Source organism: Coloeus monedula (genome assembly GCF_965178545.1).
Source record: "Coloeus monedula genome assembly, chromosome: 1".
Taxonomy (NCBI): Eukaryota; Metazoa; Chordata; class Aves; order Passeriformes; family Corvidae; genus Coloeus; species Coloeus monedula.
This window is the reverse complement of record NC_138781.1, coordinates 8,723,092-8,749,503: the sequence shown is the minus strand read 5'-3', so window position 1 is coordinate 8,749,503 and position 26,412 is coordinate 8,723,092. Positions and strand designations below refer to the sequence as shown.

At 39.6% G+C, this 26,412-nt stretch overlaps 1 protein-coding gene across 1 annotated transcript in view; it reads left to right on the top strand.

Annotated features, from left to right (window-relative positions):
• PTPRN2 (protein tyrosine phosphatase receptor type N2) overlaps positions 1-22,775 on the top strand; it is a gene marked incomplete at both ends in the record, with an annotated part of 647,832 nt that extends 625,057 nt beyond the window's left edge. Inside the window, 3 exons of the mRNA XM_082298956.1 lie at positions 1,985-2,049; positions 18,024-18,097; positions 22,704-22,775. Of these exons, the coding sequence (XP_082155082.1) occupies positions 1,985-2,049; positions 18,024-18,097; positions 22,704-22,775 (211 nt within the window). The remainder of the gene's footprint in view (positions 1-1,984; positions 2,050-18,023; positions 18,098-22,703) is intronic.
• Between the last annotated feature and the right edge of the window lie 3,637 nt (positions 22,776-26,412).

Sequence of the window (26,412 nt, the reverse complement as noted above, 5' to 3'; positions counted from 1 at the left end):
ATGTGTAAGAATTTAACATAGATATAAACAAAGTGGGCAAATTAAAGCTTTACTTGAATCACTAAACAGTGAGGTAGACTAAAAGTGTTAAGTATAATTCAACTGAGTTTTAATGCTATTTAATACTTAGGATCTGTTTTCATAATAAAATTATCCTTTCAACTGATTTTGTAGACGTTGAGCCATGACTTAACAATGTCTGGCCACACTTTCTGGTATAAGTAGCACTTCGATTTCATACATCTCCTTCAAAATTATAGATGTTCTTTGCATGCCCTCCCAATTTAGTCTGCTTTATTTTAGTTGCACTCAATTATGTTTTATTTCTTCTTTGCTTGTTTTTAGAGATTATGGTAAGAAGAGAGCAATGTCAGGGAGTAGATACCTGTCCAGAGATTGAGTAATCCTTTAAGAGTATTTTTAGGCCTGACAATGTGATAGATGCACACAAAAGCAGTCAGGCAGTTCAGTGGAAAAGTTTACCATAATAACAGTAATGTTGGGTTTTGCCATTGGAGGTTCTGACTTATAAGGAAAATGTTGCTCTTATTTATCAAAAATATCCTTGTAGATAATGAAGACAGCAAAACAGCCCTGCTAAGAGGCAGGATGTTTGCCATGTGGCACTTCACTTTGGATGGGAGGGAGGAGGGAGGGGACATGTTTCTCACGTGTGGCTCAGCCAAGTGAGGATGCAAGGAGCTGAATGCTCCAAGGGGGGGCTTGTCTGCATTGCCTTCAGGAAACCTGAAAAAAAAACGATTTGATGCACAATGAAGAGCCTTCAAGTTTCTCGCTCTTTCCTTACTGTGATGGATGCAAATATCTACCATGAGCTCAGCAGTTTTTGTTTTTATTGAGCCTGATTGCTGTCTTGTCTCTCATTATTCAGCTTAACTAATAAGATTGTGTCTTTGTTCCCTCCCTAGACAGAGAAAAAAAAACTTATTACCACTAGCTCCTTTTCTCTAAACAGCGATCTAGTGACTGAAAGAAAAACATCTCTGTCTACAGAAATTGTTTCATAGTCTGCCTGTAAACAGAATGCAATAACGCGCTTCGTGCTGTTCTATTATTTTTCCTTCCGTTAATTCTTGTACCCAAATTGAGCTATCAATAAAAATAATGGTTTAATTAATAAAGCTACATACCAGTCTAATGGGTCACACATGCACCTTTGTAAAAATTTTGGGGAGGGAAAGAAAAAAAGCTTTTACTTAAAGTCTTAATTATGTTTGCTAACAGCAGCTCTAAAAGAGCATCACGCTGGCAATTACACGTTGCTCTCTGAAAGGGACACAAGCTGCATTCAGATTAGGGAGCTTTTCTTCTCCCGAGGCTTGGTCTCACATCTCTGAGGAATGGTTACTGATAAACAAAAGTTAAAGCTATTTCTTAGGACTTACAAGATAATATTTTTTCTGGTCATTGCTACTAGGGAAGAAGTAAAGGAAAAGGTACAGAGAAAAAACAAACCACTCATATAGTGAAGAAAGTGTAGTCCTCAGAAGTCAAATATTCTTGAACAGGTCTCTGCATTCCTTCTGACCACTGTGTTCAAATGCAATCTATGGCATTTTTGACTGTTCTGGATAATGTTCTAGTCAAAGTTACTCTGAGTTCTTGATCTTATATATGAGTGACAGTAAGATCACTGTATGTACACTTTTTGGACAGAAATGGTATCCTGGTTTAGGGTTTTCCACTGTTGTTTAAAATGTTTTTTCTTGCATAAACAAAACTTGGCTTAAAAAATCAAAACAAAGCCCTGTTATCCATGCAGGGTAGTAGTTAATCTTCCACGACCAGCTTGTGTTTATTCTTTCTCTCTTAAGCTTTCTCTCCTCTCAGTACCCTCCTTTAACCCCTCATTCTCTCCTCTCCCACCATGTGTACACTATAACAGTAAGGGCAGGTACCTTCATGTTGAGTCTAGATGCACATTGATAGGTTTTATTTTTTCTTTTTCCTTTTCTGTTGGCAGCGATGGTGCGGGAAGAAGTGGAACCTACATTCTAATTGACATGGTTCTCAATAAAATGGCCAAAGGTGAGAATCGAAAGGCTTGTTACTTCCTCGGTACTGAAAGATGTGCTTGTGTTGCCATGACAACAGTGGGGGAGCAATATTCACAGAAAATCTGAGAATAAATTAGAGGCAAATGGTACTCTTTCCTGAATGTTCTGTAGTTTATTTTCATACCTAACACAAATGCTTTTTGAATGAGAAGTGTGTTTGTGCTGTTGAGAAGTATTTGAATTTTTAAATTTATCATTTTAAATAGTTACTTCAGCTTTCAGAAGAGATGCCTTGGGGCTGCAAAACCATAATTTAGTGGTTACAGGACCTGGGTCCCAGGCTGTGCCGTGGCTGTTGCCTGGTCCCCTTGTCACCCCGCCACGATGGTCAGATGTGATTATTTTCCTTTCTGGAGCTGCCCATTGCCACCAAAGTGTGTAGAGGTGGTGATGCCAGACAGGGCCTCATGTCTGGCACAGATTTGTTTCTTAGAAGGAAAAGGACTGTAGTGAACAGAACAGAGGACTGAAAATAAGTCTCCATTCCCAGTTCTGGCACTATCTGATATTGAACAATGTATTTAACTTTTCTGTTTTTTAGAAGTCTCATCTGTGATACGTAATTTTATGACGTGGGAAATAATCTGTCAACTAAACATAAACTTTTGTTTGTTTAAAATGAACAATCTATAGATTCTCTAGAGAGTGGGACCATTCCTTTATTTTTTCTTGCTTGGTAAATTGTTCATGGTGGGAAGCACTTGAAATACCCTGAAATAATCTTTGTTAGAACTAAATGAATTTTTAACGCTGATACTGTCTTCAGAAGGAAGGAGGGTGAGAGTGGGCATGTAAACCTGACCAAATAAACAAAAAGAAATTTGCCTTTATTGACTCTTAACCTGAGTTCTTAAGCTACATCTGGCATTATGCACACATGTGTATTTAATGAAAAAGGATTAGTTGTAAAAACATACTAATTTATAGAGAGAAACAATATTTAGTTCGTTGAATTCTAATCACTTTACAGTTTTTGTTGAAGTTCTTCTAACATAGACATATTTTTATGTGTAGTTTAAAAATACTCTCCATGCTTTGCAGTCATCTGCTGTTGCATCCTGAATATTCCAGTCCTCTGGGACATGGTGGCATCCGGTCCCTTTAGAAAGAAGATTTTAGCTTTTTTCTTTTTTCTCTCCAGATTCTGTTAACGTGTCTCATCAAACATGGACTGAATTTTCTGCCCGCAAGCATCATGTGGAAATTGCCACTGATGCTAAAAGAAGTTGTATGTTTGCCTTCTCCTTTGCGCTGTACTGAAAATAAATTTTTCAGTGGGATGAGATTAGTTTTTCATGCTCATTGGAAAATAGGTTTTTGCTCTGTGAAGGGATATGGAGATATTTCCAATGCTTGTTACTTGCCACATGACAACCTAGACTTTAAAAATAGAAGCAATGGTACATCATAAAATTAATGTAGACCTTTGTTAAGTGTTTGTTCACTCACTTCGGCCATCAGCAGTAAGAAGCCATAATGAAAACTAGATTTAAAGTATATGCAATTTATTGGCATAAGGAAGTAAATGAGAAGTATTTTCTAGCTCGGGGCTTTCAGCCACTTAAGGGAGGGTTGACTTTGTTGTAAAAGCACTGAAGAATGCCATTTATTGACTCCATTGTACCATGTAATGTCAAATTCCATTTTAAGTGTGGGCTTAGAGCTTCACAATGCCCGACAAGTCATGTGAAACTGGCCAGAGAAAGGCGTCACAGGGCTTTTTGGAGATCGGTCACCCCCATTTTGTTCTTGACCTGCTCCCCTCTGCCCGTGGGGGTGTGCAACGCGAAATCCCCTGACCTGGTGCTTTGGCTGGAGTTTAAATGAAAGATCAAAGGGCAGAGCGGGCATCTCAGCCCTGCTGAGGTGGGCCTTTCCCAGGCTGTCACACTGTGCGGCCGCCAAAGGTTTTGTTCGGGCGGGAGCCGCGGCCCAGCCTGTGCGGCCGGGGCCCTCTTTGTCTGGCCTGAGAAGCTGGAGGCCCAGGTTGAGGATCCAATGTTCATCAAATGATCAAAGGCCTGAAGCCCTGGACATGAAATCTTTCTTTCCATTTCCTTTTCTTAGAGAATGAATTGCACGAGTGGCAAAGAATGCCCTTTCCAAAGCTTTTATGTGCAGTGCGAGGGCTAACTTCAGAGTCCTTCAGCGCTGAACATAAAAATGTAAGTGCACTTTCAATCTGGGCCCAGCTGCAGGGCCAGCATCGAGGAACCCTTCTTTCAAAAAGGCCTTTAAGGATTAAGGCCTTCAGTCTTTCAAAAAAAAAAAAAAAAAAACCCTACAGCTAAAAAAAAACCACCACGGACTTTTAAGAATAAACTTAGAATAATTTGAGTTTCTTGTTCCATGGTCTGGTTTATTAGAAAGTAGACAATAATGCATTTTTAAATCAAAGTAAATAGAGGAGTACTTAGTTTCAGCAGTGGGAAAGTAAAAAGCAATCAATAAATGCCTTGGCTCTTTAGTGGGGTCTTTAATAGGGTAGGTTGGGCAAAGGAGCTCCTTTTTCATGTAACGATTTACTTCCCTGCATTCTCTTAGACAGTTAACTGTAAATGCCTTTGTCATTTACAATTTCTTCCACTGCTCATTAAATTAGTGGTAACACTTAGTCTATTAAACACGTTATAAATTCATATCTTCTACTATCCTGCTGTTGCCAACCCTCACATTATTTTAGATGCTGAAAACCACCAACAAGGGACCTGTTTCTAAAGCCTAAAGCAGGGGAAAGGAAATCAAGCTGGGGAGGATTTTGTGCTTGACATCTGCCACATCAGTTTGACAGTCCCAACCCCTTTGATGAAGGGAATTTTAAGGAAAGAAAATTTAAAGAAGCAAAGCATCTTGGCTCAGGGCACTTGCAGGACAGTAAAAGTTGGTACCAAGGGCAGAAATGCTCCCATGGTGTACTTGGGGCGTGAATTGAGTTGGTAGAAAGATGTGCAGGAGCTCACAGGGGCACTGGGATGGATTTGCTCTTGGGGGTGGTTCTTAATGAATTTCAGTGTCCTTGCGGTACATGAAATTACTGCATCTGTGCACCTACTCCAAACAGCCACATTAAATAATCTGAGATACTGGAATAGTCAGAGAGCAGCAGTGTCTATCCAGTGCTATAATTCCTGTGTCATGTCAGCAGCAAGTTTTCAATGCAAAGTATATCCTTTTGTGTTGTTGTTCCAACAATTAATGTAGCTATTTATCGTGTAGTTTATTACTGTAATTTTTTTTCTTCCTAGCTTCCTATGCTGTTGCCTAGAAGGTTTGGACCAGTTGATCCTTGAGGTCCCATTCCAACCTGGTGTTCTATGATTCTGTGATATGTAGAGGCCCTGATCCTATACCCATCAAAGCAATAAGGAAAACTAAACAGTGTTAAATCTGGCCTTACAGTAACATATTTAAATACTATTTAACATGTTTTAACTATGATACCTATTTGACTATGATAACTATTTGTACATGGGTGTTACAGTTTTAAGACAGTCACCAAATTACCTCTCATTTCCATGACAGCCAGCTTAGGACAAGATTTAGTTTTGAGTTAGAAGCTGAGAAGTGATTTAGTTCAGCCCACGTGCATTTTCATTATTTAAATAGATACAGAAAATTATAATGGATTGTTTTTGTAGATAACAATGCTTGCTGGATTTTTGATAGGGACTGTTTTTCTGAGGCTGACTTCTGCTGAGAATCTCAACATTCTTGATGTATTTACAAGTTTTATCCTTTGTTACTAGGGAAGATAAGATGATTTAGATTTCATTTCCTTGATATTCTTTCCTCACCCTAAACTCACAATAATGCTCAGCTGATCAGTTTTTTTTCTTTTTGTGCAATCTAGAGAAAAATTGAGAATTTTCTCATTTCATGTCTTTCCCGCAGGCTTCTTGTAGTGACTAAAAGTGTGATATATTGCAAGACATTTTTATTGAGTGTTCTTGTCACACACACACCCCAAAAAAAAAAAAAAAAAAAAAAAATTAAAAAAAAAAAAAAGAAAAAAATGAGATTATGAGTCTTCCCACTTTCATTTTTCTGAACTGAGAGGCTTGGATAGTGTAGATAATAGTTTGATTTTTAGATATTAATCCAGCCAGCAGCTGCTTAGGGTTTGCTGACCATTCATTTTCTTGTGTTTGAACTAGCTGAAACAAGATGAGTCAAAGGGAAGGCAAATATGAATTTTAAAATCCTTTTAAAGTATTGATTTCCAAATTCTAAAACCCAGCAAAAAAGATTCGATTTAGCAAAGCCGAACCAACGGTTTATTCTCTTGCATTCAAAAGCTTGGATTATAATTGATGAGCACACACACTCTGGCCTGGGCTGGCTGTGGAGGTTATCTCCCCAAGTCCTTTCCTTGCCCCTGCTACCCTATTGTCTGAGGGTCTTGTGAGTCAGCTCCTGAGCAGATGCAGTTTATACCGTGACATTTTAAGGCAAAACAAAAGATTCCTTAATTCGCCTTCTGACTCATCGTGATCAAATGATTTGGGCTAATCTGAACCCTTGCTGAGGTTTTGCTTATCTGCTGTGTGGATTTAACAATCATAATGAAGTTGTGGGGTTAGCTCCTCTCTGAAAGGATTTTATGAAAGGAAATGCTTGCCCATATTCATGTTAAAATGGATTCAATCTGCTTATTTTTGAGTCCTTATGCAAAGTCTGAGAAAATTCTACTGTTCGTTTGTGCTGATACAAGTCTAGAGGTGACTATTTCTGACATGCTTTTTGGTGAATGAGGGAATATTTCCTCAGCCTAGGATCCAGCTTCTCCAATGAAAATAAAATTTAACATACTACATTTCATACAGAGGTTGAGAGAATGTATAATGTAAATGGGAGATTTCTTTTTTCTTTTTTTTTAGAGGTAGTTAATGGTAAGAGGGTCAAAAAGTGGGATTAGGAACAGATGGTATTCTGGAGAAAAATTTACAGCAGAAAAATTCAGGACTAAAAAGTATAGTTGTTTTCAGGGTCTAAGTTTGAATTAATCACACGGCTGGTCTTTGAGATTTGAGTGAGACATATTATTATCTCTAGGAACACAGAAAAAAAATGTAGAGCCAAAATATTGAGGTTTGCTTTGTTTACTGCTGTGCTAGCCACAAGACTGCCTCAGTTCTCAACAGCAGTAATGCCGACCATGTAAATCTGAAATGCTGCTATTTCAATTTCCAAAGGAAGTTCCTCGTGCCCATGTAAACATATTGTATGTTATAAGGCCAGTTTTTCAAATGAGCTGCATTTATGTATTGTAACTTTTATGTAATGAGTTACCCTGGAAACACAATTAGGCAAATAGTGCTCGTTCTTGCAGCCTTTCCCAGCAGATAATTAATCACAATGAGAGCTGGGCCCCCAGCTACATGCAGAAGTGTATAGGGAATGTATAGGATAGTTTTTCATGGTCCAGCCTGAGATGAGCAGAGAACTCTCACTATTCAGAAAAAGCTGTTTAAAACAGTGTTTATTTCCTTTGAAAAACACATATGATACTTTAAAGCTTTTCACATGTTATTGCCAGTATGGAGTCATCAATTAATAGTTCATAAGAAGAACATAAAAATGTAGCATGTTCTACAAGCTTCTGTTCTGAAATGGATTAATGACCTTGGGGAAGTTGTTCTTGGTTGATGTTTCCCACTGTATGCTGTATGGTCTGCATTTTTAGATGGTTTCCTTTATGGCATGTAAAGATTTCAAGCAAAAAGCAAACATGTTATTGATAAAATTTCTTTATCTTTTTTTCTTTTTTACTTAATTTAGTGGCCAGGGATTACCATAAAAGAGCCATATTTCTTGAGTTGTTTGCTATTCTGAGGATTTTATTGGAAGCAAATTGGGAGTAGGGAAGTATGGTAGAAAGCAATCCTAATTATCCAGGGTTTGGGGAAATGAATTGTGAAGAAAGACTGATCGGACATGGGCTGTTCCTTGGGAGAGGGGGCACGAGGGGGGTCCCCACAGAGCGCTAGAAGACCCTGAAAGAAATGTATTGATGTCAATAAGCAGCTTGAGATAGTGACTAATTTGAAAACAAGAGGTCATTGACTGAAACTAAGGAGGAGACAAGCAGATAAGGAATTCGAGCGGCATTTTTTCACACAATGGGTAGGTTAGGATATGGAAAAGTGAAAAAGCTGGGTCACAGAAGTACTATGCTACCAGTTTGAAAGCAGCTAGGCACATGTTTGCAAAAGGAAGTTTATATACAGAGAGTAAAACCGTTTCTTTTTCAGTAGCTAATCTCATGCAGCAAAGTGTTCAATTGACCAGTGGTAGTCTTTTTGGCTGTAAAGGGTACAATTTGGTAGCTGAAGTGTAGTTATTCCACAGTTTCTATAGCTGGGCCAGTTTAGTCACTTTTAAGGAAAAACTCTGTTAAAGAATGAATCCTTAACAGTTGCATCTTTTATTCAGGTCACTCCATGTACTGTCTTGTGAGAGCTTTACCACCTACATGCAATGTAAAATGAAAGTAATGTAAAATGTAGTTCTTACAATTTAATAGATTCATGTAGGCAAGCTACTTCTGTGTCTCCTGGAAAGATAATGCGTATTTTCCAAAGGGGACTTCAAGATTTTTTTTTAAGGCCAACTGAGGTGTGTTTTCATAAATGTCATTTTTGCACATCTTAACTTTGCACATCCTAAGTTTGTTCGTGTTTGATTCATCACATGGAGATAACTGCCTTTCAGGTATTTTACCAAGAGTTTCTGAAAGAGATAATAAAAGAAGCAAATTGTGTAAAACTCTATGGGAGCTGATCCTGAGGAACACCTATTAGTAGGAAGTAACAGCACATGCATAATGCTTGCTCTGTATGTGCTTTGTATGTGTGTGTGTGTGTCTGCACATGCGTGTGTAAGTTGAATCTAGATGTATGCACTGGTATTTTCTAGAGTGACAGTAGGTGATTATGGGATATTTTACCCCATATGGAATAGAACTCATTACCTTCCATTTCTTTAGCAATTCTTCTGTAGTAATTTAGGCATATTCATTTTACTTTTAACTTCTGGGGAGGGTGGAGGAAATCTAATTGTAAAAGAGAAACAATTCCTATAGTGTTTAGAATGTGATGTGACAATACTCACATGCAGTGGAAGTGAGGAAGGATTGGTCCTCAAATTAGCATCCATTTACATTCAGTTACAGTGAATGGTTTCTGCATAGTTTTTTCTGCATTGACCAAGGATATTAACTTAAAAACTGACATGTCGGCAGTGAATTTCTATTCCTGCAAGGCTGTTAAAATCAGTGTAAAACTTAGAAGCATTATTTTCCTATATCATTTTTTAAAATATTAGGCTGTGCCTAGGTCTTTCATCTTCAGTGTCACCTTCCTTTGGATTGTGTACTGACAAAGCCATATCACATTTGTACATTTATTACATGCAGTCTTCAAGTATTAATATAAAATGTGTAAACAATAACACATTATGTAATGCATATATGTAATGTATACTCTGTGTGTGCATGACCGTCACAATAATTTTAATTACTTCACTTTTATTGCTTGAAGCACTCCCTTCTCCACTTACATGCTTGCTTTGCCCACTGGGTACTTCTGTTGAAGTTGGTTTTGTTTGGTTTTCTTTTTAATAAAGGTAATGACATTTTAATTTGGGTTGTTGTTAGGTGCGCAGAAGCACTTACGTATTTTGTCTGAAATTACAGACAGTTCACTGACTCAGGTGTAGGCTGGATCCATCCCTAACTACACACACATGCACACAGATTTTGTTCATCTCAAAGACTGAATAAGCTTATAATGAAAATGCCAACCTGAATACATTAATCTTTTTTGTTTTCTTTAAAAGCTTTTCTCTTTCCATGAAAAGCATCAAAAGATCCTCCTGCCCAAGAGCAGACGTCCAGCAGCAGCAATCTGGATAACTACAAATGGAAATTTCTTTTATTTTTGTAGTTTCTATCTGATGGTCAGCTCCCTTTTTTATCTCTGATACTTAACAAGTGTTTGTAATTTAGTGGACACTTAGACAATGAAAGTTGAAGGAAGAAAATACTCTTGTTTCTTTACAAAAAGCAGTTACTCATACGACACATTTTTCACTTCCATGGCCATCACTACACTATACTGCTGGTTTATCTTTTCACTGTGATTCCATGTTGCCTTTCTTTTGTGATTTCCCTCAAAATCACCAAATGTGGAGGTGAGGCAAATAGGGAAGGCTACAGACACAAAACAGATCTCAAACACTGTAAGATTTAGCAGATTCTAGCATTTGTGAGCCCAGAAGTGAAGAGCAGAAACTCAGCTCTTTTCAGCCCAGGTTCATTCCAGCTAACTTTAGACATATAAAACATCTAGTGTTAAGCATCTCACCTAACCTAGTTGTCTGGGTCTCCTCAGTCATCAAGGAGAATGATACACACCTCTGGAGGATAATTCTCAGGCAAATGAATTGCCCATCAGAGCTTACCCTCTCTCTCTTAGCTGTTGGGAGAGGAGATGACTAACTCCAATTTGAACTTCAAGGATGGCTGGAGTAGATGAGATGAGGTTGGGCCTTTGAGACTAAGCTAGTTAGTAAATATTACCATTTTGCCATTAAAACTAATGGTCAGTGAAGAAGTGGTGTTACACTCCCCCTAGTTATGACCCTTTTCTCTTTAATCAGATTGAGTTTGCCCCTCATATGGTGTGATTAAATGTTTTGCTGCGACATTAAGTACTCAATGGGGCAAACGCTCGCTGGGGCAGCTACACAAGCCTTCCTTTAGAAGCTGTCAGTGGGAAGCTGGAGGCGTGTAGGGCTTTAGGAGATGTGCAAATCTACAGCATATCTGTGCTATGTCCAGCTACATTAGACATTGGAAACAGCATGGCTGTGACAGTGTAATAGTCCATGAGTGCTGATTTACCCTCCTAACTCCCCAGAGAGCCCACTTCTGTCTCTATACACTATGACAGACAGAAGTATAGATGGGTATGTTTGTGTATTAGGCTCCTGACAGACCTGGATCTATTTACTGTCTGTCCTTTGATCTCCATAGTTCACTGTCTATTCCCTTGCTGTGGCAAAGCTGAATGCAGAAAAGGGCCAGAAAATCCAGTAGTAAACCCAAGAAAGCCTCTTTGTCAGTCTTCACATGGGGAGGGAAGAAAGGCAGTGAAAAGCCGCTGCACACGCGTTTGCTTTGACCATGACGCATCAGTTTTAGACATGAGTCATGCAGCCATCACCCAAACATGACAAACACTTGTATTCTTCCTAAACACAGACACACTGTGATGAGACAGCTCGGTGTCCTCGTTGGGACTGTGTTGTTTCCCCTTATTTTCTTTCTCAGGTGTATTTTTGCTGTTTCACAATATTGCAAATGAATCTTCCATTGCGCTCCTGGCTGCCTGGGAATACTGAGCCATGCATGATCCCAGGCTAAAGGCTGCTGATCAGCAGCATCCTGCAAATATTAATTGGATCTTTTTCAGCTTCTAGCAACAGCAGCATAAAGAACTGTATTGGGGACTCTTCCTTCAAGATTTTAGCAAGCCAGTTTTTAATCTGAGCTAAGAAGTCTCTTTGCCCTTCAAGGCCTAATTCAAAATCTATACAATATAATAAATTAAAAAAGATGCATTAGGCAGGTAATATCTGACTAGAATGAAGCTGAATACATTCTGCTACAAAAAGAAAGGCATTTGACAGGTCATTTCTGTATTCCCCTAGTACTCCATTTTTTTCTGTTGGGATAAATGCTTATTCCCACACAGATCATCATCATTCCCTTAAGGAGAAATGGTGAAGGTGCTAAGGACCCCCCCTTAACAACTGCTCAGTATGACTCCTACCTCATATATTCAGTATTGCGATCACTTTATGATCAAGGAGAACAGAAAGAGGGCTGAGAAAGGTGCAAAGGGCATTGGAAGAAAAATAAGAGGATCTATGTAGGTCTTCACCTCTCCAGCGTCCAAGTACCCTATAATCATTAGTGGACTTGCTTTCATAACAACTCATTAGGTAGGAAAAAAAATGGTTCATTTTATAAATGATGGTGTGAAGCATAGAGTGAATTTAATGATTTAGCCAAAGTGGTGCAGGAAGTCAAAGTCTCAGTCTGGAAGAGAACTGAAATCTATCTAAACATAGCCCCCTAATGACTAAGCCATCCTTTAGGATGTAACAAATTTATAGCCATTCTGCAGAGTTATAATCATGTCTTTTTGAGGATATGTACCAGTAGATCTGAACGTTGCTCCCAACTAGAAAACTCCTTTTTAATTTAATATTTATGAGCGAAATGTATTTGTGAAACATTCACAAAGAAAACTCTTCAGTTTGGGTTAAAAAGAAACCCCCCACAAATAACTGCTTTGATGAAGTATTTAAGCATCATTTTATTTTTATAAATACACAGAAAATTCAGAGCATCTAGAATCTAAAATATTCCTTTTAAGACAGAGCTTTAATATAAAATTCTATCAGTCTCACAGAATCTACACTGCACTTTTCATTAGTACTGAATAAAACAGAACTTTTGACTTTGCTTTCAGTGTATGTTCAAGCCCATTACATAAAAATCTCAAAGATTACCTTAATTAAGCTAAAACTTCTCATGCATTTATATAACAAATGCTGATTGTTCATATAACTGAAAAAAAACCAACCCAGCACATTTTCAGATGCACAAACTCTGTAGTTTGCTGAACCTGAAAAAAACTTTTTAATGATATGCCTTCATTTTTTCTTCCCAGCTGATACATTTACAGAAGTTACCCCTCTTGACAAACATTGTCATATTTCTGTGCCATCACAGTGACAGCAGTACTGCTACAATGTGGAAGGGATCATCCTCCACGGAGTGTTTCTCGTGTGTCTTGTGTTTAGCAAAATAGGTCCCCTGCCATGTCTGGGAGAATGAGAAGAGAGGGAGGCCTTCATTATTATGGACATAAAGCTAACATTAGGTAATTCGCAGTGATTTTCAATATTGTGAGCTGCTGGTCACCTCCTGGAGCCTATTGCAGCAGAATTAGGCTGGGTCGTTATTTATTGCAGGAAAAAGGGGGAATTTACCCATGTTTTTATGACATGCTGGATACTCCACTTACACGACTGTCCAAGGGCAAACATTTTAACCCCTTGAGATCTGCTAATCAGGAGCACCAGCTGTTAAGTGCCAGCGTGCATCCTGCATTCATGCCTGCGGGGAGAGAGAGGGTTGCGAAGGATATGACCCTAAACTTCAGAAACCGCTTCTCTCCTTGGGGGCAAAATATCATTCAGCTTGCATCTTCTCTTGTTTTCTTTTAGTTTATCCAGTTAATGTTCCTGATGTGGGTTGCCGTGCACTCACTGTGAATGCTTCAAGCCTTTAGGAAGATGATAGTTAATTACTGAAGTTAAAATCTGGCTTGCACTGGTGTGGAAGTGCTTTCAGAGGTATTTACTCAGCCAGCTCACTGAGCTGCTAGGGGCAGGGGAAGGCTAGCAGTATCTGGCTCACAGTGAATTACTGCAAATGCATGTTCTGTTTAAAAAAAAATAGCACATTGCACAGTCATTTCTCACAATACTGCTGGTACAATATTAGCTCAGTCTCACACTAAGTTACATTCCTATGTTCATTTAAAACAAGCAATGAAATCCATTGTGAAAAAGCCTGTCACAAACACAACCCAAATTTATTCCCTGCAGAGTAAAATACAGTCAAAAGGTGAAAAGACAGTTCTTTATTGTTTAAATGCTTCTTCTTTTATCCCTCTCTTTAGCTTCTGAAACCAGTAGCAGACAGATATATTTTGGTGGGAAGAAAAGATAGAAAATATTGCCTTTTTGACATATTTTGTTTTCTTTTCCAAATGTCACTTGCTCTTCAGCCTAGTATTTTTAACCCTTCCTCTAGATTCTTAGTTGTATGACAATAAAGTAACGTCTGCATCCATTACTGGACTTAATAGTTCAGTAGCCTAAGCAAAACACTTCCAATAATGGGATATCCTTGGAATCAGTGGATCAAGCTCTTCCAGCTTTTGCTCTAAACCACTGCATCAAATTTAGCTTGTATGTGGGCTTTCCAGATAAGCAATATTTAAAATGCCTTAGCTGTGTGTGGATATTTTGCAGCCATCTCAGTAAGAGCATGGTTTGACCTTAATGTCCTTAGATGCAATATCCCTCTCTCCCCACGTCATGTAGCATATGCTGTATTTTTTGCCACCTGAAAAGGCTCAAAAGCATAAATAAAATGTTATTGGGCACTGTAGAATGTTATGCCATACTGTCATACTCCCAGATTAAAGAGAAAGCTCAGCATGGCAAGGAAAGTGTTGAATTTGTGTCAGATTTCAACAAAATAATTCCAGAGAGTTGAAAGTCTACGCTGCACTTAAACACTGAGCTCCTCTCACCTGTGAAGGCAGATTGGGTTACCTCCCTTTGTGCCTTGAAAGACTCTTTCTTTGTCTGTGACTGTCACCAGAAAACTTTCCGCAGACTATTGCACATGCCAGTGGTAGTGAGCTGAATTTACATAATACAGAAGCAGAGTAGCCTAAGCTTGAATAGAAAAAAGCCCTCATCACAAAATGAGATTTAATAGGGGACTAGCAATATATATTTAAACCCATTTATTTTAGTTACAATAAGGGAATAGATGCAGAACATGTAGAGGCAGAGGAGGAAGAGAGGCTTACTCATGTAGCAAGAGAACAAGTCATGCTGGCTTTTTCCTATGCCACTGATTTAATCTCTTGTCCTGTAAATTTTCTTGTTTCTAGATGTTTTTCTTCTGAAACAGTGTCCTGTCTTTGCAGCACTAAGTTTCACTGATCTGTCTCTCTAGGCACTTATGTCCTTCCCATCACTGTAGTATCCACAGCATTCAGAGGTGGAAAAAAGGGTGTAGCAAACCAATCCACATCTCTGCTTTGGATTGTCTCTAACCCAATGGCACCTCAACAAGACTTGATCTGCTCTACTTTTCCTTAAAATTACCTATTGCTGAGGACATCAGAAATGCTTTTGGGTGACGTGCTGATCACAACCCATGGGCTGGGGACACTAGTCAGTAAAAACAGATGTTTTAGGGACTTTACTGACTAAACACTTCAGAACAAGCTTCCCATTAAGCATACTAGCCCACTAGTACTGTTCTTATGTTCCAGTGCATGCATATGCTTTGGTGTTTTGCTAAATTAGGATTTTTAATCAAGTGTTGTTCATACTATTAGTCATGTCAAAAAAGCAAACATCAGTTCACTAGTAAATGCCTGCAATCTGTATCACAAAAATGGAGGAATTAACTCTTTCAAAGGTAAATTCAGAAGCCTGTCTAGCCATTAAAGAGTGTAACCTGGTCTTTTTGTGAACCTTTTCTCTTTTTGTCCTGAGGCTAGAGTACTTTCAAATAAATTTCAATAGAAATAAATTTTCAATAGAATTTTCAAATAAAGATCGTCCCTCACTGGTGGGGGGACATACATGTTCACAGTCATGGGTACTTGAGCCTGCAATGCAGTGGGAGGATCTCTGGGTTCATCCTTGCAGCATACACCTTGGAAGCTCAGGACTGTGGTTAACCTTGTCCATGGATGGCAGTGCCTTAAATATTTCTCATATCTTAATTTCTGAAAGGAAAATTCCTCTTACTTTGAACCAAGATGCTACTGGAATATGCTACGTTTATTTCCTGGTTATCGAATGAGGCTACGAGTGAGCCTGTAAAGCATGTGCAGTACTCACGTAGCTCTGCTTCCATCCACAGCTGTGGTGGAACAGGAAAATCACACCTAATTGCACATGTATGTGTGAGATTAAACACTGATGAGAGCTACTGTGTTACACCAGTGTCAGGGTTTGTGAAGAGGGTACCTTTACTGATGCTTTCCAGATGAATTGCCACTGCAAAACCTGCAACAGATCTAAGGTATAATTACTGTCACTGTTATCAGACTTTACAGCATACGTAAGTATTTATTGCTCTGCTCTGTTGTAAGGAGATTTGGGGGGTTTTCATTTTAAAATAAAACCTTCTATTTTTTTTCAAAGCTCATCCCTGTAAATCCTAGGGAGGGGTGGGGAGCAAAAGCCATACGATGCCCCAACCCATGGTAATTAGCAAAACTATCTGTCAGACACCATTTCTAAGTGGTCACTGTTATATTTACTGAATGAATTCATTCCATTTCTGATACAGCTGAAGAACATTATTTTCATTGATTTGAGGAACATATTCCAAATCAATTATTCTTGTAGGGCTGATGTTATTTTTAAATAAAATTTCATATCTTTTATCAAGAAAACCAGATGAAATCATTCACTGTTTGTTCCTTTTCTGAATTTTTTAAAAGATGGTGCTGAGCTATAAAGTTGAGTTGGGTATATGAGGTGCATGATGTTTACATTGATAGGAATCTAACTACAGGTAGACAAGCCCTCAAATTACAAGAGTTGTAGGAAGAGTGGTAAGTGTTGAGTACAAGTCTCCAAATTCAGTCCTGGGAACTGAACTAGTATATATTCTAGGTGTGTACAAGCTACATTGCAGCAGCAATGCTTTAGGTGCATGGCCCACAAGCTGGCCACTGAGAGCCCTGTGAATATTTGGGGATATTTAAATGCCTCCAGAAGGAAGTCCCAAATTGGCACAGGCTGGCACAGGAAATTCGTAGGACCAGGCAATGGGAAGTGGTTGTCAAATCTTTTCCAGAGCACACCACAGAGTATCCTTTAAAATAGAGCAGAGTCCAGAATTGTAGCCAATCCATGCCCTTGATAAACCATCCAGTGATGAAAGTGAATGCACAAAAGAGGAGAGACCTGAGGTCAACACCTTTCCAAGCTCCTGAAGCTATGGGCCCACATCAGCCCTAGGAGAATGAACAGCCAACCAGGGCAGTAGGGCATAGTGGAGCAGAGATGGGGTAGTTAAACTTGGGTTAGGATGACCCTCTGCCCATCTGCCTGGTGCTTTGGTACCATGAGATGTTCTTGCAAGATGCAGAAGGGAGCAGATACAAGAGAGCCAAATTCTGAGGGTGAACTTTTCACCTCAAAGTATTTCCAGCCAGGCTTCTACTCTTGAAGCTCATGCAGAAAGGACCAAAATCCTGATGTCCCCTTGATCCCTTCATAAAACATCATATTCAGCACTTAAGGAAAAAGAGGAGGGTGGTCTTGAAATATCTTTCACTGGAGGAAACTGAGGAGGAAATCAGCATCTCCCTGTCCCCTTCAGTTCTCTAGTCTTTGTGGATTATGAGAAAGGGGTGAGGGGCAAGGACTTGCTTTGATGTCCATAGTTCATGTACTAAAAGAAAGCTCCTCCATGTGCATGGGGCAGGGAGCCAGTCCCACAGCAGTCAGGCTGGCTGTGCCTATTTCTCATGTCCTGGTGCTGCCGATGGCTACAGGGCAGCCGTGTCCTGACACCTGGAGTAGAACCAAAAGAAAATGCCATAGACTGGCCAGGTGAAACAGAGACCACACACAAAGCTGGCCTGACAGGTCCTGAACTAGGAAGCCACAGACAGGTTTTCTGGATGTCAGCTGCAGATGACAAAAGGTCACCTAAATCTTGTTTTTACAGCATTAATCTTTATGTGGTTCAGGCCCTTAATTCAGTGCATACTCTTAGAAGTGACAAAGGGACACTCAGTGGCATTGCCATGACAGACCCTTAAGTTCCACAAAATATATTCTGCTTTAGGTGCAGAGACATTTTTAAGAATTTGTTTTTCTCTGGCTTCTCTTGAATTAATGTTAGTAAAAGGCACCCAAACCTCTTATTTTTCTATATGAAGACAAAAATTGCAGCTGCCTGCCAAGTCTGCTGAGAGATGGATGTAATAATTTTCAATTGGACTGTTAGCCCAAAGGGAACCTGATAGCAAGAGATTGACAGATGCAGCATGGATTATCTTGTGCTCTGAACTCAGCCCAATTTGTGGTTTGTTGCAGGTGCTAAAGAGATTGATATTGCTGCTACCCTGGAGCACTTGAGGGACCAGAGACCGGGCATGGTCCAGACAAAGGTACTGTCAATAAATCCACTGGGATTTTAAATACATTAAAGGTCTTTCACAGTAGTTATTTTCATGACAGAAGAGAGAGGGTATGACCTAATTTAACGCAGGTCGCTTGCTGATTACTCTGTTTGGCTCCCTACCAACTGAGGTTTATTTATGCTGAAGATTTATCTAGGTTACTTTCTTTGGTGTTTACTGTTCTTTCTTGTAACATCTCCAGCATCTATCTTGATTACCATATATGAAGGACAGTCAAGACAACAATCTATAGCCTGCTAAGGAAAATGTGCATTTGAAAGAATGTTCTTGCTTTCATCCTGAGCTATGGATTATTTTCTTAGAGTATCTGTGCTTAACAGTGCATGTAATTTTTTTTTTTTTTTAAAGCTTCCACTCATTAAAGAGAATATAACTGCTGCATTTGATTTTTTTTTTCTGGAAAAAAGAACCCAAAAGTTTGGGGTTAAAAGAAATAAAGTTTTGCAGGGAATCAAGTAAATTTTAGTTTCTTTGAACAGAAGAGCTTGCATCATGCCTTGTCCTTTATGGATATAACATGATAACTATATTTTTACCCTTTGGTGAGATGAATTCCTTACTCTCTAATTTGTGTAAGTTGTAATAGTTTTGACATTTTTCCACAATGCAAAACTTTTAAACATAGTAGCTGATGGTGCAATTGTAGTCCCTTAAATTAGAAATGAAAGTTTCTATGATTAACAATTCCAGTGATGTATGGAATGATATTCTGGGATATTTGCTGCAAATTAAGAGCTGCAAATATGACAATTAAGAAACACTTTCATGCCATGGAGACAAAATAAATCTGTTTATGGTCTCATAAGATATCAAATGATAGTCATAGTCCCAAACTGAGTAACAAGAGCAATGTGACAGCACTGTATCTTGGCTGGGCTGAAACTGATAGGAAATTCTGCAGTGTTTAGGGAGTTGAAATTGCTGAGGGGCAAAGGTGAAATAAATGTGTGCTGCAGGAGTCATTGGTTCATAACTTTTCCTGAATCTCTTCCCAATCATGTTATTTCCCACTAATACTACGGAAAATACTGCTGAAGAACAGCTTGGGGAATGTTAATTATTATTTGCCAATTAAGTAAGTGCATGAAAAACAAAGATGAGCCAGTCAAAACTAACTAATCTTTATCTGCAAGTAAGACATAAAATTGCACAAGTCTTTCTTCTGCTTTGATTATTCAGACTGGGAAAAAAGGCAAATAGCACACAGTATCCAGTGTTATATATATTTACTCTGAGGTAAGATGCAAGTCCTGGACTACTCTGCAAGTGCATTCAAAATATGTAGCAGCTCTGTGGCACCATAGAGCTCCCGTTCCAGTTTCCTTCTCAAGGCAGAGGAATTATGGCTTGTTGCCTTCAACAGAAGAAAAAACATCACTCCAGAACCAAAGAATGAGGTTATGTGAACAATTTCTCCTACTTAGCTCAGCAATAGTTACCTGAGTTCCATGAAAATCTCCCTCAAGACATGTTTTTTCCCTCCAAACATTTGTCTGGAAGAGCTCCAGAAAACAAATGTATCCTGTGTTTTCATCCAGGATGAAAAATTTTCTCAGGATATTGCTTATCTCTCCTCTTGCTCCTTCTTCCATCATTGTCATTTTCTCAAAACCACCCAAATCACTTATTCAAGCTAATGTCTTGCAAATTATAAATATCTGGTTACATGCTAGCAATGCACGATCCCCAGAGAATTTTTCTGATGGATTTAAACAAACCCCTGTGCTTTCCCAACTGAATACAAATGAGGAGTATTAGACTCTTGGAGTAATTTAAAACGATGGATTAAAAGTCAGGTTAGAAATGCCAATTACAGGATATCCCTAGGCAAAATAAACACTAACTTCCTTCAGCAATGTTATTGTGTTTCCAGCAGGCAGCGCTCCACCTTTCCAATAGGCATAGGAAGGATTTGTTTGCAGCATTTTGTCTTCTGGAAGGGATCTTTAATTCAAAAGCACTGTATATAATAAATTGTAATGAAATTATCATAACGACATTCTGCAGTTCTGAGAAGCATAATTGAGGGTTTGTGGGTTTGTTGTTTTTTTTGCAGGGGAATCATAAAATAGAATTGATATGCCACATGTGAGAGGAAAAAGTAATGAAGGAGGAAGTGTATTCTCTGTGATGGGAAAAATATGTATTTCCTTTTTTTCCTCTCTCCTATATCCTCTCACAATCTGTGATATTAGATAGATTCCTTACTGTGTTATATATGCTATGTGGACTCACTTTGTTTTCCTGGGAATTTTTATCTGTAGACTTAATGAAACATAGCTATGTTTTATTAAGTATATTCTTGTCACCTCTGCATTATAGGTGAACTGACACCACAGAATGTCTGTCCAGCTCTGTTTTCTAGGCAAAGCTGGATGTTAAAATTCATCTCCAGAGAGTCTTGTATCTGCAAATAGAATATGTGAATGGCAGTGTAGCTGTACAAAACAACAAACCGAGCTCCTTTAAAAATTAATGACATTAATTGTCTCTAACTGCAGCTGTCCTCATGGAGAAGTATGGAAGGTGTGGAAAGGCTTTTCCTGGGAGGGTAGTGATGCACATCAATGGAAGCTGTACTCCCTGCCTTTCACCTGGGTGTGCTAGGCAGAAGGATGGAGGGGGAAGAGCTCAGCTGCACCATCCTTGACAGGCCATGTGCCCACACATCTCATGTCTGCTCTACTGTCCCCTTTACTGCAGTCAGTTTTGAGCTCTGGCTGTGCAGATTACACTTTGTGAATTGTTTTGCCTCAGTCATTAAGGTCACACCTCCTGTTGCTGAGTCCTTGGGCGAGGCAGACACTCTTCCTTAGGCTTTTTGAGCTGGTACAAGCACCCAGTTGGGTTCTCCCCAGCATGTCCAGTATATGCCCTCTCTGACCCTGCTGCTCTCCAGCTTCTCTCACACACTCATTGTGCCCCAGTTAAAATACAACTGATGCTCCTGGATGGCCCCCAGCATTCCCAGGATTTCCTTTAATTGCAGAGACCTTAGACAATGCAGGGAGCCATAGGCAGTCATGTACACCATTTTCAGTGCCTACTGATGATGAGTCCTGCTCTTTAGGGTGAATTGATTAAAAGCTGTTGGCTGCAGTCCAGCAAGTGTATATGGATGCCACTTTGACAGCACCAAGCAGACAGCAAAATTCTTGAATGGCAGTGTCGCTGAGAAATTATTCTGAGTTTTGTTCTGCTTTTTCTGCTCTGGCACTGCGCCCATCACTGCTTCTCTGAAGCATCTCCACATGGGAGATGACTGCATAAGACAAGGCAGAGAAGACTGGCACTGGATTGCAGGAATTAAGAGTCAGCTGCCTTTCTGAACTATGAGCTGTACATCTGTAGTTTGTTCTTTCATCCTTCCTGTAGATTTCTTCAGTAAAGTGAAACACTGCGGAACATTAATGCTATTGGCCCAGTGATTACTTTTGGGGGTGGCTGTATTCTGTAGCCATCCCACACAGCCCCTGGTAGCCCTAACTGAGGGGCTGGAGGTGCAGACCACCTATTTTCTAATGGGAGACACAGATAGTATCCCAGCAGTGATCTTGGAATGCTTTGCAGGGTACATCTCAAACCTGCATCCTAGGAGTCAATTCCTCAGCAGCTCTTGACCCCAGCTGGCTTACACTCTTGGAATACTTCCAGAAAATCCAGAAATTTCTCCACAGTTCTGGTGTCTTTGATTTACCTGTATTTTGAGAAAACTTTCCACTGAAAAGTCTCCAACTCCAAATCACCCTGTCAGACATTTCAGTAAGCTAAATTACTAAGAAAAAATTACTTGCTTGGAAAATATAACACCTGTTAACCTTGAGGATTTAAAACTCCTTTGCCCTTCTGTAGGACTACACAGTTCAGGAGTGTGTTAGGTTTGCACTTAGAAGAAGTCGCCGTTTGTGGCTGTGTCCTTCACACCTCTGCCAACCCAGCACAGAAGCATGTTAAGCATTTTGATGTTGAGGTTACCGTACATTAATAGCAGAGAAAAGCCTTCCCAAGCATTTCTTATTTAGGAGTGGTCTTAACAAAATTGAGTAATTTGTGGGTGTGGAAAGGACATTAAAAGGAGAGGCTTAAAAAGATCAATGACAGGTAAGCCAATAAAGCAGATATTGTTCTATAAAATAGATATCAGGGGAGGAGATATTTATTCTAGATTCTTTCAACTAGAAACAGTCCTGAGAAAAACCAGTCTCTGCTTTACAGCATCTCACTTTCTTCATATTTCAATTATGTTACTGAGTTCCCATCTCTGTGTCAGAAGGAAATGGCTGGTGATCAGCTACTCCCAAACCCTTCTGACCATGCAGCAGCAATACATCATTGTGTCCCAATAGCTTGGGTTCTGCTACTAACATTTTTCTCCATTAAAATTACTCTGGCTTCGAGATGCTGTCAAACATGTTATATGACATCAATAATCCCAGAACATTTTGTTCCTTTCCATGGCACTGTACAGTTCATCCTGCATATTCATATTTTTAACAATGTCTTGAGGACATTCAGCTGCTTCTGGAAAGTGTTTTGTTTTATTATTCAGGGTGTGTGTTTGTTCTCTCCACAGGAGCAGTTTGAGTTTGCTCTGACAGCAGTTGCAGAGGAAGTGAATGCAATACTCAAGGCCCTTCCCCAGTGAGCAGCTCAGTCTCCTGAAGGTTCCTGCAGAATCCATCCCTCGTTTTCCTCATCCTCAGTCCCTGTGAATGTTCTTGGAAACCGTGACCTGACCTTAACTGTGTATCTTCTGTTGTAACCACATAGTGATAGGGTTCTTACCAACTCCTTTAGCTGGTGAAAGTTCAACAGTTAAAATGTGTATTCTGTTTTTTGGGGTTTTAAACAATTTTTTAAAAGTACATCAAAGCCTCGGATTAAGTGACAGAACAATCCATGTAATTCCTCCCACATCCTCGAAGCCCTGAATGTCACACTTTGAAAGCACACATTCATGTTCTTAATAGCAAATATACAATATTGTGGGTAATTAGTGCAGTCAATATAGTCTCAGAAAACAGTGTTCTGTTATATTTTGTAACTTCTCAAAGGCTGAATAAGCGTGAGGGCCTGAAGAGGATGGTGATTGTTCCCATACAGTGCCAAGCTAGAGCATGAAACAGTGCTGTGGGTGTGAGCAAACACAGGTCCAGGCTCTGGCAAGGAGAGCTTGCACCTTCTCATGCCAGGCTTTGGCAAGCAAATGTTTTCTTAACTGTTGTTTACTTTTCAGCTTTGTGCCATGAGAGGAAGAAAATCTGAACTATAAGTAAAACAGGCTTGCACGGTTGTTACAACTGGGGAGAAAACAAGTTGGTCACATTAATGGGAAGCCAGGGCATAATGAGCACCACTCTGACCATGTACCTGGCACTGACAGCACAGAAAAGGAGAGCACAGACTCCCCTCAGGTGATGGGAAAGGTCCTGTCAGCAGTCAGGTAACTGTCCAGAGCTGTTATAGAAAGAGATTGTTGGTTTTATGGGATTACTGAGGAAGAAAATGGGATTCTCCTCTTTATGTTTTTGCATTTCCCTCTGTAAAGCTCTGCTGTGCCATCCTTTTTAGCCAGGAAAGTGTATTTCTGTAAAAGCCTGGCTGAAGAAGAACTCTCCAATCTGCATTTTATGACTCTCATCGAGTTTGTCTGATCCAGGCATTTGTTGCAGCTTTCTGCAGAGGCTCTGCTCACTCATTTTTCTGAAAGACACCTATTTGAACTGAGCATGAAGGGGTATAGCAGCACAAATGTTGAATTTCAGAGATTCATGTATTCTCAAAATCCTAATGCCTACTGTTGCAAAGTAATGCTAAAATATGTCTGTAAATGGTTTGGATATGCAATCTTGCTTCTGTGAATTCACAGGTTTTGTTGTGGTACTCTTCTAAAGGAATTTACATTATTGATAGAAAGTACTCTGATATGTCTGAATGAAGGGCCAGAGAGTAAAATTACTGAAGGTACCTAAGTGATCTAGGCTCTTAATTTCATTTTCAAAAGTGAATACTTGGATGCTTTTTCATATGCTATCTTACATCTCTGTGGCTTAAGAATCTGGGGTGCTTCTTTCCCAAAATCTTATGAGTGTTGTGTGCTTGAAACCATGTTAGGCTAATTGTTTAACTTCAGCACTTGAAAATATATAATTGAATTTAATTTGGGAAGGGGAGCTTTTATAAACTTCTAATCAGTGAAATGTTAAAAATAACAGTATCACAGAGTTTTGCTGGCACAGATGTGATGAGCATCAATCAAAATCAACCATGTTGCAATTTTGTGTTGTAGGTGTGGATATTGGTGATTTCTTCTTTTTAGCAATTAAAGAGTTACTAAAAAAAAACAAAACAAAAAAAAGCAGAAGGCTTGTTACTTTTTGCCATACATTTTTGTATGCTTTACTTGATATATGCTGTTGCTTAATTTGTGCATCCCATTACTATAGCAGTGCAGAGCAGTTACTGCAGATGCCATCATCCTCTTAAGTACACATACTGTACATTAAGCCACATGTTTATTTTATGGCCTAAGCATTTTAGAGCTTTCCTAGCAATAACTAAAAAAACTAATGGAGTATAAATGAGAAAATTGCCTTTTTCATTTGATAATTTAGGTTTAACAGGATTCTTTTATTACTTTAGCTAACACAAAATTGGAGATCAGGGCAGATGAGATCAGTTTGAGCCGTATCCGCAAGTGTTTGAAGTAGATTTACTGTGAGCCATGTATTGCAGCTTTCTGAAAATACAGGTAGTTGTGTGCAAACAAACTGTCCAAAGAATCAAAATTGGGGCATCCTAAGCCAAGCCCTCTGATTAATGGGTGGAATTATTTCCCAGTGTGAGATGCTGTGCCATCACCCACTGCCAATGGGCTAATGGGGTTTTACCACAGATTTCTGCCCTGGGATTCATTAGTGTTTGCCTCCTGACTGTCCCTGTGCATACCACAAACATGACTGACGAGCCTTTCGTTGCACTTCAGGAATATTTTTTAATTGTTCTTTTGCAAATATTTGCATTTCGTAATAGCAATTTCAGGGTGATCCCTATTAATTCACAAGCAGCTAAGTGTGGGACTTCATGCTTCAGAGTTTATTTAGCGTAGATTAGAGGGCATTAATCTTCCCCAAGGCTAATGGGGCAGGAATGTGTTGTTTTATTCATCCTTGTAGACCAGTTTACACAACAGAAAGATGCAGTCTTACTCAGAGGGTTAGAGTATCCCCCACTGACTGTCATCGACAATCCTGTTATTTCAGCCATGTTTTGTACAGTTCTTCCACAAAGAGGTGCAAGGCTTATTCTGTTGACTGTAAACAACCACACAGAATATTTCATCTGTGCATAGCACACTGTTCACACCCCTCAATAAAGCCCTGTTTCTGGGGGTGATAATTTACTGCAGGGTCAATTAGTGAAACACAGGTTTCTGTTGCACCAGGGCGATCTAAAGGGGTCTGACTGTCCATTTCCCAGGAAGATGCCAAAGCCATGGATGAAGCCACAGAGATGGATTTGCCATGCAGGGCAGGTATTTCTTTTCACTGCAGTTAACTTAATCCTTGTGGTCTGGCAAAGGATGTTATTTAGGCCAACCCCATGTCATTTGCACGGGACACGGGATGCACCCCATGTTCACTATCAGGTTGAGTTGAGCTTCTGCCTGAAGACCAGGATCACCTGAGAGCTCAAAGTCAAATGAGACCCACCATCCTTCTCTGTTCAATTCTCTGCTGATCTTTAGTAAACTCATTGCAATTGAAGCTGGGGCTGGTGCCTGACGTGTGTCCACAAACAGCGTGTGTTTAATATTAACCATCCTCACGTTCTTGATAAAGGCAAATGGAGTGTACAGGTTCTGTTTGTGTGGTTGAATCTTCAAATGACATTTTAGGGGGTGACCTGCAGGAGGGAAATTTAACCCCACTGCTCAAAGTTTCCTTCCTCCCTGATCAGAGAGAGAAAGCCCTGTTTTCCCACAGGCAGCACACGCAGCTGCTGTCCCTGGGCAGGGCAGGGACCAGGGCAGACCCCCTGCTGACGCAGTTAGTGTGTCCAGATAGGAGGGACAGAAAGGTGGTTGTCACCAGAGTTGATAGTTCACAGGAGTAAAAGCACAGTTGCTCTCTCCAGCCTTTGCCCTTCACATAATATGGGCTGGGAATTAGAGGGATGGAGGGGCAGGACAGCACCATTCCCCAAATCCTAGATCCCTGAGGTTCAGCCTGAGGCATAGGGCTGAACAACAGTGTGGGGTTTGCTGTTGGCTTCAGGTGTTT